This window comes from Sarcophilus harrisii, chromosome 5 (genome assembly GCF_902635505.1).
Source record: "Sarcophilus harrisii chromosome 5, mSarHar1.11, whole genome shotgun sequence".
Taxonomy (NCBI): Eukaryota; Metazoa; Chordata; class Mammalia; order Dasyuromorphia; family Dasyuridae; genus Sarcophilus; species Sarcophilus harrisii.
In genome coordinates this window covers 193,269,087-193,282,892 of record NC_045430.1, presented here as the reverse complement: position 1 = coordinate 193,282,892, position 13,806 = coordinate 193,269,087, and the positions used below count along the sequence as shown (strand labels likewise).

General features: G+C 35.5%; 1 protein-coding gene and 1 long non-coding RNA gene across 2 annotated transcripts; one reads left to right on the top strand and one right to left on the bottom strand.

Annotated features, from left to right (window-relative positions):
- Positions 1–1,020: 1,020 nt before the first annotated feature.
- Positions 1,021–2,473, top strand: LOC100918307 (olfactory receptor-like protein OLF3). Its single transcript, XM_031938211.1, has one exon. It carries the CDS (start codon positions 1,519–1,521, stop codon positions 2,452–2,454), a length of 936 nt encoding a protein of 311 aa, XP_031794071.1. The 5' UTR covers positions 1,021–1,518; the 3' UTR covers positions 2,455–2,473.
- A 6,207-nt stretch (positions 2,474–8,680) lies between these two features.
- LOC116419236 lies at positions 8,681–10,435 on the bottom strand. The gene is made up of 3 exons (XR_004229492.1): positions 10,333–10,435; positions 9,527–9,660; positions 8,681–8,895 (listed from the first exon to the last, which is right to left on the bottom strand). It is a non-coding gene; the product is annotated as an uncharacterized LOC116419236 (long non-coding RNA).
- Positions 10,436–13,806: the final 3,371 nt, after the last annotated feature.

Genomic DNA, 13,806 nt, shown 5'->3' with positions numbered 1-13,806 from the left:
TGATTTTGCTACTTTTGTTTCTATCCTTACTACTAATTCAATAATCCCCTTTTGTAATTTTAGTCTTATTTTTGATACTTCACTGCCCCTCATGCTCATATCTCACACAAGGTTGCTGTGAGGACAACATAGGATAACAAATGTAGTGTTTTGTAAACCTTAAAACATATAAATGCTAGGTATTAGTCAGTTATCAAGTGTATTCTTTCCTTTTTTCTAAATCTATTTCTATGTCTTCCATCTGCCACCACCCAAATACAGATCCTTAGTCCTATATATCCCATCACTGCAGAACTACATAGTTTTTATCTTTACTCTTCTATTTCCCTCCTAGATGATATTTATCTATTCTTTGTAGCAGTGACAAAATAATTCTTTTCACAAATGGATCTGGTCATTTTACTCATCTATTCAAAACACTTCTACTATTTCTTGAGTAAAGTTAAAAATCTTCTGACACACACACACACACACACACACACACACACACATGCATTTACCTCCCCTCCCCCATCTACACATTAGACCATCCTTTCATTTATCCTCTCTTATTTTTATTTCTCCTTCCAACATTCTATATTTTAGATAATATAGGAGATTCATTAATAAAATTTGATAGGGATAATAGGCAGAATACATCTTCTTGGGCATTTTTACTATTTCTGTTTTTCTCACTTCCTCAGAAACTCATACATAGTTTGATAGAATCATTTAAAAGTGGAGGTCTGAGATGCTCTATTCCCAACTTCTGTTCAGTGACCCACATTTAACTTGACTGTAAAACAGCTTCACAAAACTGATTTTGGCCAATGAAGCCTTCATTTCCTTGTGCATGTCAGCCCTAGAAAATTTATTAGTGATATTTTCCCCATGCTTCTCTCCCCTCCAAAATTTGTTTGCTTTTTTTTCAGAATTTATTTTTTGCAATCTTCCTTCTAAGATGGAAAGAGACATTTCAATGACTACAAGATTGAAAGGAAAGGGATTTCAGATTCTTACATAGTACCAGGAAGACAGTATGAAGTGTTTTGGATGGCAAAGATGTATTTGATTGACAAAATCTGTTTAGCCTAAGAAGAGAGTGGTGGAAATGATGGGATTCCAAGGAGAAAAAAAAAGGGCAGGGGGAAGGAGTATCCTGGGACAAAAAGGATCTTAGAAAGATTTCAGAAATTCACATTTTTAGATACTGTCATTGGGGTAAAAAGTCATTGCCCTCTGATAAAATGAATGTTTTAGTTAGTAGTAAAAACTTGGGAATCCCTTAAAATTTATGAGTCTCAGTTTTTCTCAACATTAAAGTGGAAATAATAGTTGCATTATCTTTCTTGTGAAAATATTATAAAGGGAATTAATCTCATACTAACTAAACTGGTTTTTTTAAGTGGAAATATGTAAATGCTATCTTTCTTCTGAAATATGTGAGTAGGTTTCATTGACAATTTACAAGAAAATATCTTTCCTTCCAGAATCAAAGCATCAGCACTTCATTATATTGCCTTGTAGAACTACCTTCACATGGCCCAAAACAACCAGACAATGGTAAATGAATTCATCCTCTTAGGACTATCTAATGACTTGAAGACTGAGATTTACCTCTTTGTCCTCTTCTTAGTCATGTACTTGGTAACTATGGTGGGAAACTTCCTTATCATCTATCTGATCAGGTTAGACAGCCGACTCCACACCCCCATGTATTTCTTCCTTAGCATCCTGTCCTTTGTCGATATTTGCTATATGAACAGCACTGTCCCACAAATGCTTATTCATTTTCTGTCTTCAAAGAAGTCCATCCCATTCTATAGCTGTGTATTTCAGCTCTTTATCTCCCTGGCACTGGGTGGAACTGAGTTCTTTCTACTGGGAGCAATGGCATATGACCGCTATGTGGCAGTGTGCTTTCCCCTACACTACACCGTCATCATGCATGGAGGGCTGTGCATGGCTCTGGCTGCTGCCTGTTGGGCTGCTGGTTTCTTAAACTCACTCATGGAGACAATCATTACTTTTCGACTTCCCCTGTGCAAGGATGTTATCAATCACTTTGCTTGTGAGACACTAGCAGTTCTGCATTTGGCCTGTGTGGACATTTCCTTCAACAAGATCATGGTGACCTTCTCAGGCTCTGTGGTCATCATGTTACCCTGCTCCTTGGTCCTGTTCTCCTATGCCCAGATTGTTAGAGCCATTCTGCGCATCCGTTCTACTCGGGGACGTCGCAAAGCCTTTGGGACCTGCGCCTCCCATTTCACTGTGGTCTCCCTTTGCTTTGGGGCCACCATTTTCACCTACATGCGGCCCCGGGCTGCCTCCTCAGCAGAACATGAAAAGATGATTGCTTTATTCTATACTACCGTGGCCCCTATGTTGAACCCTATGATCTACAGTCTGAGGAACAAGGAAGTGATGAGTGCTCTGAGAAGAGCCCTGGGAAGATTCTCTGAAGAAACATGAAAATTACAAGATTTTCCCATTGCTCTCCCCACCAGTCACAAGAAAGTGAAGATCAGGAAATATGTAAAAGGACAGTATTTTCTCATCATAGGACTGTACCTGTTGTGGTCAGTGTCTCCCAAAGTTTATTCTTCAATTTAGAAGGAAGGAGAGTCAATGTCTTGTGGGTTGTTGTGGCTATCAAAATTGACATGGGGTAGGAAGTGGGGGTGAATTTTATGTGCCCTGCAGGCACATAATTAATTTCATTTCTATCTATCCCTAGGAGATAGTTCAAAATAGCTAATTTTGTGGGTCTTTGTTAAGGGCTATAAGTTTTCAAAAAGCTACCTCTCCCCTGTAGATGCTACCTATTTCTATCAATTTTTCATACTTTCATAACCTGAATTTTCTTTCCTCATTTGATTTACCATTTAACTTTTTGCATCTTCATGTCTGTAATATCAGAAATCTAAATCAAACAAAATAATAGGATGGGGGTCAGCATTATTTTTCCCTAGGGCATTGAAATTTAAAGGGTACAAACATTTTTACCCCCCTCCCACCTTTGTTGGTGGGGGATAGTAGGGAAAGCTTTCCTCTTCATGGATGATGTCTAATGTTTACACTAAGTCCTTCTGTAGACTCATGTTTTGGGATAAAACAATGTTTGTCTTTTGCAAACATTGATTTTTAATCATTCAATTGCCTTTCTTAGCTTATATTTATGAAATTTTATTTTTTAACTTATATAATCCAATGGTATTGGATTGGGTCACAAAATCAGAGAATCTCTGAATAGGAGGACCTTGAGAATCCAATTCCATCCCATACCATTTTCTTGTTATTAGTGTTCAGTTATTTTTCAGTTGTGTCCAACTCTTCATGACTTCATTTAGAGTTTTCTTAGTAAAGACACTGAAATAGCTTGCCATTTTCTTTTGCAGCTCATTTTATAGATGAAGAAACTGAGGCAAAAAAAGGTTATGTGCTTTGCCCAGGATTACATAGCTAACAATGTCTGGGGCCAGATTTGAATATAGGAAAGTGAGTCAGCCTGATTCCAGACTCATCACTCCATTCACTATGGCATCTAGCTACCCCTAAAGACTTCCATTTCCTTCAACCTATTCTCATGTCTCATGATCTCATGGTTTTTCATCATTCTGGTTTCCCTTCTCTGGCTGCTCTCTAATTATCTGTTTCTTTCCAAAATGTGGCACTTAGGTACTGAACATAAATCTCTAGATGTCTGAGCTGAGCAGAAGATAGGGTAGCTTTCATCTTCCTTAGTTTTGGACATTCTTGTTCTAGTAATACAATTCAATATGTTTTTTTTCTTTTTTTTTTTTTGGCTGCCCTTTCTGATTGTTGACTCCTATTGAGTATGTAGTTCACTAAAACCCAGGGTCTTTTGCAAACATTGCTTTTTAGTCATTCAATTGCCTTTCTTAGCTTATATTTGTGAAATTTTATTTTTTTAACTTGTATAAGAATTTATATTTATTCCCATTATGTTGTTAAAATCAGGTCAGAGTCTTAGCCTGCCAAGATCTCTTGTGATCTTGACTCTTGTCATCCAACACGGTGTTCTCCTTCCCTTTATGTCCTCTACAGATTTAATAAGCATGCAATCAATAAAAATGTTAAATAGTACAGGTCCAAGCAAAGATCTCTGCTAATTCAGTTCCTATGTATGTCAATTTCATTTTTATCTCTAGGAAATAGTTCAAAATAATTTATTTTGTAGGCCTTTGCTAAGAGCTATAAGTGTGCAACAAGCTGCTCTCTTCTGTAGATGCTATCTGTGGCTGTTAATTTTCAATACTTTCATAACATGTATTTTCTTTCCCTATTTGATTTAACAGTCAATTTTTTGCATCAGAAAATGCAAAAAGTCGGTAATATCAGAGATCTAAAACCAACAGAACTAATAGAGTGGGATGATCATTATTTTTCCCTAGGATACTGAAATTTAGAAGGTATAAACATTTAAAAAATTTTTAAATTATAAAGCTTTACAATATGTTACAATTTCATTTTCACATAATTTTTATTCTCCTAGAAATGTTGAAAAATTGCTATTTACCACTCTAGAAACCAATTAGTTGGGCCAGAAACTGACCTTTCCTTACAAAACTTATTACATTTGCTTCTTCATTGAGTGACTGTGTTGAAGAAGTGATGTACTATCACTTAGTGATTAATGAAAAGAGTCAACACAAGCTCAACTAAACTGTCTGTGACAAGTTTGAGGTAAACTCTTCAAAAGACTATCACTCACATCCCTCTCTAATTTCTCCTGTTGATCCTCCTGCCCCGCCCTATAGATCACTATATCTGAAATTTCAGAGATCTCTTTGGTTGTATCCTTCCTTTGCCTCTTCCTATCCCTATTTCCATAATCCTTATATGCTCTTGTTAAAGTTAAAGCTGTGGGCTTTTTGAGTCAGCAAAAACAAAAACAAATCCAAGATAAAGACTTAGGACTTATGTATTACTGGCTTTTGTGATATTTTTGTGAAATTATGTCCCCTGATTCTAAATTTTCTATCTCCTAATACTTACCACAACAGATGACTTTCAAATGGACATATCCAAACATAATCTCTTTCTTAAACCCTGTTACTGACATATGATGATGCTGATGCTGATGATGACAGCCAATATTTGTACTGTACGTAGTTCTCATTTGGAGTCTGCTAGATGATTCTTAGATACCTCAATATCTCAAAGTTAAAATGATAAAAATGAAACTCATCTCCTACCCACACCAAAATTCCATATTGCTTATGTGCAAAATTTCTCTTTAAAATACCACAACTCTGTTTATTAGCTAGGTGATTAACTTGGAAATCATCCTTGACTCTTCTCCCTCCTTTACCTCCTTCTGCACCTCCTCCCCCCCCCCCCCCGCCCCACCTATCTCATATCCAATAAGGGAATAATTCTTCTCAGTTCTCCTTCCACAATATCTTGCTCACTCATTCCAGGCTCTTTATGCACAAGGTCATTACCCTCCTATATCAGGTTCTTATCTCTCCTCAGGACTATTGTAATAGCCTACTTTTTTTTTTTTTTTAATTCTTCATCCCTTGTCTAATCAGTTCTCCATATAACTAATAAAATGATTGCCTTGTGTTTGAACATACTACTTCCCTACTCAAAAATTTTTAGCAACTCCTCTTCTGCCTCTTAGATCAAATACAAATTGTTCCAACTGGCATTTAAAGTCTTCCATGGTCTAGTTTCAACTCAGCTTTCCAGCCTTATTTCATATGTCCATATATTATACATAAATAAGTGTGTATATATGTATATGTGTATATCTCTATATATGTTTATGTATATATATATATATATATAAATAGAGAGAGAAATGTATATGTATATCCATCCACCCATCCAAATATATATCTGCAAACTAGTTGTTTGCCATTCCATCTTTTGTCTTTGTTCATTTGATTAAATTATTTAGAATTGACATTAAAATCTTTATTTCTGGCTTTAATATCTATGTTTTTTATTCAGGACTCAGATGAAGTACCAAATATTCCATTAAGTTTCCTTTCATCTCCCTAATTAGTGCTCTCTCCTTTTTTTCTTTTTCAAGTTACCTTGTTTTAATACCCCACAGGAATAATGTGAGGCTTGAGGGAAGAGAGCTTTTTTGTTTTTGTCTTTGGATGTTCAGTGCCTCACAACTATACACAATTTTGCCTCACATCAATCCAATTCACACACTAGTCAAGGCATCACCAATGATATCATTGGACCTCTTTCAAAACCGGGACTAAGAGCAATAGACTCATATAATACTATGCAAATTATACATAAATGCCCACTGTATGTTGTGAATTTTTTGAAACTGTGAGGAGTAGCAATAATTGATTATGCAGATTTTACCTTCATGAAGGTTAGAATCTGATAGAACAGAAGTGATAGTATGCTAATAACTATAATACTAACAGAATATAAGGGCATAAGAAAGATATGAACTGATAGAAGGCAATATACATAAATAACTTATGATGGGCATCAATGATAAATCATATAGGGAATCAGTATTCAGTTAATCATGTGTTACTTATTGATGACACAATTTCAATCCCAGGTCTTTTTCTCTAGTATACTACAGACAAATAAACTTCCCTTACTGTATTGTTAGCTCTGGGAAAGGGAATGTTTGCATATGCAATATCTAATTACAAGTATAAATCTGCTTTACTTCCCTTTTTCCCACTACAATACATAATACATAATAAATGTTAAATAAATTAGTAACGATAAACATTACTTATTTTAAACAAAGATTTGGAGCTAGATGAGATTTCACAGGCTATTTAATCGATTCCTCTTATTTTATAGCAGAGGAGATTATAATCTGAGAAACTGAGGGACTTGTCATATAAGCCACAGTCTCAGAAATACAATTTGAACTCAGGTTCTCTCTCCAGTTCTTTTTCATTGTACCACATTGCTTCCTATGATAATTGAAGTTATTAAAAATGATTTTAAATGATAAAAGCTATCACACCTTCAACATTTGTTTAGAGAATCACAATTACTTTTAGCTTCCAGGCCTTAAGTTAGATTTTCATTGCTAAATGTTATTCCCAGCTACAAAAAAGGCTGCAATTGCCATGAAACAGTCATCTTGTCTGAACTGACCAAATGTACTCTCTCATAAGAAAACATCCCCTCCTTTTGGGCTCTTAGGCATTTTTTTCAATAAGAATCAAGAAGAATTAAATGACTGGGTTGACTATTTTTCATAATGTAATGTTATTCTGAATGGTAAGACCTTTCTCAGTAGAATACATCTTCAATTGAAGAGAAATCAGTTTCATTATGAGCTAGATTTTTGCCATACACTTATGTTATGAAATAAGCAAGACTGCTTAGAATAAAAGAACTACCACTAGGAGGCAATAGAAAGTTAAAATTTATAGTCAATTTTGAGTCCTCTGCTGTTTCCAATATATTATAACCCATGGCGGGGATGTTATAGGGAAGTAAATTTTGCATAGTATAATGAAATATTTCTAAGAACCAGAATTATTCAACAGTGGGCTGGATTGATTCCTGAGGTAGTAAGTTTTCCATCACAAGACATATTTAAACATGTTAGCCACAGAGCTTAGCATCAAGGGAAATCGAGGGAAGGTTCTAAAGTTCAATGGCACATTGCAACAAGATGTATAACTCTCATTATAATTGAATTTGCTCATGTTGAATAACTTGAACTTCATGCCCTCTGCCTCCAACTGCACATGGCACCAGAGAGCCTAGTGGCTAGTGCCCAGGGAAGCATAGAAAGATTTTAGTGATGGAATTATTTAGCAGCCAGGGAGATGGAAGACCCATTATACTTCCCATAGTAAGATCACATCTGAACTACAATGTTCAGTTCTGGTGATTACATCATAAGAAGAGCAATGAGAAACTAATATATATGTGTGTGTGTGTGTGTGTGTGTGTGTGTGTGTATGTGTGTGTGTGTGTGTGTGTGTGTGTGTGTGTATGTGTGTGTGTATCAGGTTATATATCTAGAGGGCAGCGCTAAAGGGAAATTGAAAAGATGGGGAAATATTATGTAGGTAGATTTCCTTCTCTGTCTATATGTCTAATATCTACTAAAGAATCTACTTTTTATATTTTTTATCATATAAAGAAATTATATCTCAATTTTCAAGTGATGCCAAAAAAGTAGAATTTAGGGAAGAAGAAAAACCATTAGACCTGGAATTAGAATGGACCTAAATTCAAATTCAACCTCAGCTACTTTCTAGCAGTTTGCCTCAGCTTTTTTTCATGTATAAAATGAGGGTAATAACAGTACCAACCTCCTAGGGTTGTTATGAAGATCTAAAGAGTTAACAGCTATTAAGGGATTAGCAAACCTTAAAGTACTAAATAATAAATGCTAACATCTACATAATACTTTAAGGTTTTCAAAGCCCATTAGAAATATTACCTCATTTGTTTCTCAAAGCAACCTTAGGAGGTTAATATTATTAACATGCCCATTTTACAGATGGAGAAACTGAAGCAAACAGATTAAGCTAAAACAATATCTGAGAATGGGATTTGGAATTTTGAACCACATTTTAAATTAAATTAATTAAATTTAAATTAAATTAAATAAATGATGGATTCTTGACAAAGGATGAAATGCATCTAATAGACCAGTAAAAATTCTTGAGAGGCAATAAAAAATGTATAAAAAATGTCTTGAGAGGCAATAAGGCTTTAAAACAAACAAAAAATGTCCTAGATAAAATCCATAAATATTGTGGATAGTATCAGGTACATCAAACACTTACCAGATAACTCTGAGGGAAGGCCCTGTGGCTCAGAAATAGAATTATAGATATGTAGCAAGACTTTGTTATGCTGTCTATGCCTTTGACAGTCTGGTAAAGATTATGGATCCTTTCTCAGAATCATAGTTGTAAGTGACTAAAAGAAAATACATAGGGTTAGAAAGGATACCAATTATATAGAAATATAATTATGAAAAGATTTTTAAAAAAATAACCCAAATCTATAGATCTCCCCACATTGAGAACCCCTAATTTGGAAGGCTTCAGACATTACACAAGGAATCCTCACTTGGTCATAGATTTGGAGCTAGACTTTAAAGTTCGTCTAGTCTAATACTTTGATTTTTCAGCTGAGAAAACTCGAGCCAAGATATGCAGAGTAACCAAGATATGCAGAGTTACTTTTCCAAGGTAAAATAGGCAATGACAGTCAGAATTTGAACCCAAGTCCGCTGACCACATATAGTAATTTCACCCTATAACATGGTTATAGGGTTCACAGAACTGGTAAACATCATAAGGTGGATTTTAATGAAGATTTTCCTGACTCTGAGTCTAGAACCCTGTTCACTGTGCCATGTTGTCTGTGCTCTAGACTGATGAACAGACCATTAATTTTGCTTTGTGGTTATAATCACCACTAGGGCATAATCACAATTTTTCATTACTTTTCAGTTCAGATTGTTTCCCATCATTTTAAGGGGTCTTGAAATTCACTACAAACCATTAAACTCATTAAAACGAACGAACAAACAAAATCTTCCCACCTTATGTCTTTCAGGTGTGTTCAGAGTCAAGACTTTCCACAGTAAAAGACCGGATGATTGAATGCCCTGTGCTCAATTGTCATCACCCTCTGAACTCTCTCCTTTAAACAGCGGAGGGCAGCAGAGGGCTTCATCTGAAACAAACAGCCCCGTAAGCAAACTGATCAACAGCTTTTTTGAAGGAGGAAGCACGGAGAAGCGGAGGGGGGATCCAGGCGGTAGAAAAGGGGGCTGGAGATGGAAATGTGGTCAGAGGGCGACCGTTAGTGCGCTCCTTGGATGGAGCAGACAGGAAGGAAATGATAAGGAAACTGCTCGGTTCTGCTCTGTCCACTGCACTGCACTAAACCCTAGGACTACAAGACATAAATTTACTATTAAATTTACACTAAAGTGCCCGTCCCCCACTTAAGAAAGCTTATAGTCGGCCAACAACATTACATCCCTACCATGTTCCAAAAGCACTGTGCTGAGTAGTAGGAGTATCGAGACAGAGACACAGAGAGACAAAGACAGAGGCAGAGAGACAGAGACACACACAGACAGAGAGACACAGAGAGAGATACAGAGAGACACAGAGAGAGACAGCGAGAGAAGGAGGGAAAAGAGAGGGAGGAGAAAAAGGGAAGGGGAGAGTGACAGAGATGGAGATAGACAGAGATAGACAGATATAGAGACAGAGACACAAACAGAGAGAGAAAGAAAAAGGTAAAAAGAAAAGAAAAAAGAAAAAGAAAAAATAATAGTCCCTGCTCTCAAAGAGATTACTATTCACTGGAGTAGGGGTGATGAACAGAAAATATTACCAAGCATCATAGATTTCACGATGAAAGGATCTTAGTGACCATCTAATCCAATCCTCTCACTGAAAGGAAACCTTTAAGAGTGTAACTTGCCCAGTCACATAGGTTATGGTGGCTGTTGTGCTTTGAGCTTGAAGAGGAACAAGTGACATCACTGTTCCTGGGGGTCAAAGTACAATGTGTCTGACTGTGGCTGATCAGACCAATACAAGCTCAATTTGGGTAGGCTTTACCACAGGTCAGGTGCAAATAGTCCTGGTGACCATTTGGGAGGGAGATGTCTCTAAATTTGTACATCTCGCTTTTTTTTTTTTTTTTTTTTTTTATTTTTTTTTTTAGCTACTCTTATTCTGCTTTGCTCCAGAACAAAGCAAATTCTTTGATATGGGATCTGAACCCTGGTACTTTGATTCCAAGTTCATGGTTCTTTCTACTCCACAATTCTTCTCCACAAATAGATAAATGCAAAGAAACGAATAAGGAGAAAACATTAACATACTGGGAAATCAAATTATAAAGTATTCACCAGAGAAAGCTTCCTAAGGGTAGAGATGCCATCTTAAATTTATAGCCGAAAGGAACTAACTCAATGTCTGGATAAACTCCTTTATTTTACACATGAGGAAACTGAGGCCTTCAGATAGCAAGCGACTTACCCAAGATCATCTGGATAGTAAGAAGCAGAACCAGCAATCAAATTCAGTGTTTTGATCATCCAGCTATGGTACCCTTTCCACAGCACTACTCTGTGCTACCTCCTCCTATATCTAGAATCTAAGACAGCTATATCCTTCTTTAATCAACATAACAGAATATTGGCATTTCAGGCACTCAGAGAATTCAAATGTGAGTTGACTATGACCCAGTACTTGCCAAAAGTCTGTAGCTACTTGAAAGAGACAGAGTAAAACACATATTAACTCTGCATTCCTCTAGGTTTCTAAGCTCTAAGATCTATCCCTGTATTAAGTTAGCTATGTACCTCTGCTGTATTATCTTAGCTCCCCACAGAAATGCTTATCCCAAATTAAGATTTAAAGCTATGCCCTCAGCTTTGAAGGTTGATTTAAGAAACATATATTTGACTAACATTCCTGAATCTTTTTTTTTCCAAAACCACAATTAAAGATACTGTTTGATGTTATCTAATATAAAGGTCCCTTATATAAAGATCCACATGATGCATTCCTCTTAGAATTCCCTGCCAGGGGGAAAAATAGTTTCTCTTCAATTGAACTTTTATGTTTCATCTTATTTATTCTTTTCAATGAACAAAACCACTCACTCTCTCCTTCCTAAACCCTCCCCATTTGCAAAAGAAAGAAAACCCATGTTACAAATATTTTATGTCCAATTAAAAAAAAATCAGATAGTCCAAACTACATAAACCATTCTATTTCCTTTTTTGTCCATTTCCCAATAATCTTGATAACTCTTTTGTCTTTTAAGGTTTGGGCTTTTTCCTTTGGTTAAAAGCAATAAAACCATATCCATGAACTTGACTAGGTTGTATCTGAAAATGCTTGAGAATTAGATTTACTTTAATTGCATTGCATGATGATAATTAAGTGCTAAGGAATCAGGCATTTTCTAAAAAACAGTCCATCATTTACAAGTAAATGAACTGGAAGAACACTTTAATACCATATGGTATCACAATGGTTAGAATATGGAACCTGGAGTCTGGGACACCTGAAGTCAAATCTAGCTTCAGATACTTATTATCTGTGTGACCCTGGGCAAGTCACTTAACCCTGTTTGCCTCAGTTTCCTCATCTGTGAAATGAGCTGGAGAAGGAAATAGGAAACCATTCTAATATCTTGCCAAGAAAACCCCAAGAGAGGCCATGAAGACTTAGATACTACTGAAAACAACTAAACAATATTAAAAAGGTAATTATGAAACTAAGGTAATTCTGATCCCAAACTAATATTGATTAAATATCTGCTATACATAATGTGCCAAAAAAGTGGTATTCTATTATGAAAAATTTTATAGTCTCTGGCTTCAACAAGTTTATATTCTAGTGATAGTGTTGATAAAATTTGCCTGTTTGCTTATAGGTAAGTAAATTAGGATTCTATATGTCTCTTGACCTTGAGTTAATGTTTTGGATAAATGAGAAAATTTTAAATGTTGACAAAAGAAGTATGGGACTCTTGTTAGTTTTTGCAATAAAAATGAGATGTAAACTGGCAGAAATGATGTAGACAGTCCTTTGAAGTTATATCAAGCAAGTCTAATTCTTCTTCCATAAAACAACTTTTCATATTGGGTAAGATCTAGGAAAACAAAGTATGATCTGACTTCAAACAAACAAACAAAACAATTTTTTTCTGGAGTTTGTGAAGAAGGAAGAAAAAAGTTGGAATTTTCTCCTATCCCGTCTAACTGAAAAAACAGAGAGAAAAGGAAGTGTTATCTGAACAGAAGCAGATCTAATTTTTTCATATTAAAAATAATATTAGAGAGGACATTACCATATGAATATTAAAGAGATTACTTGTATTATGTAACTTGTAAATAGCCTGCCTGTATATAATCTTTGCTTTCTATTATAAAGTATTTATAATGCACTCATAAAGATCAGTCTGAATGTTGCTAATGAGACATTTTACTATGAGAAGTACAAGAATATGGGAGAATCATTGCCAAAGCCATAAGTAGCAGAGAACATTCCAAACAGCGTCTGCCTATGATGGCACTGAACAAAGAGCTAGTGATACTAAGAAGCTGGGGGCAGGGTGGCGTGCTTTGTTGGGAGAGCTGTGATTTAGTGTAGCTTTAGCAATATAAGACAGACAGTCAGTTCTGCCTTGCCTCTTCCAATCTTGCTAAATAAAAAATATGGATGTAATTTGTGTAGCTTTACTGCTAGCCATCAAAAATTTAGGATCATAGACTCAGAAATGGAATGTTCAAGATCATGTATTCCAATGTAATCCTTTTATATATAAGGGAACTTTGAGGCCCAAAGGGATTAAGTGACTCATCCAAATTCATATAACTAGTTAGCACTGGATTTTGCCTTTGAACTCAGGTCCTCTGACCCCCCCCCCCAAATCATTTTTTTCCTATTATGCCATATTGCCTAGCTGGCAGTAGCTGAAAAGGATTTATTCACCCCAATCTAAATAACAAGTAGGATTGAAAGATTTACCACTAAGAGAGAAATAAAAAAAAAACACATTACATATATCCATATACAATGTATGTATATATACATAAATATATATGTATATGTATATATATATAATGTATTTGCATATTGTCTCTCCTATTAGATCATAAGTTTCTTGAGGACAGGAACTGTCTTTTGCCTCTTTTTGTATCCCCAGCACTTAGCACAATGCTTGGCACTAAATAATTAATAAAAATTTATTGATTGATGGAAATTTAATTATTAAAAACTGCTCTTTGGTTGTGACCATTCTACTAGTTAGGAATTCATTCAATTATATTATTGTTTGATTCAT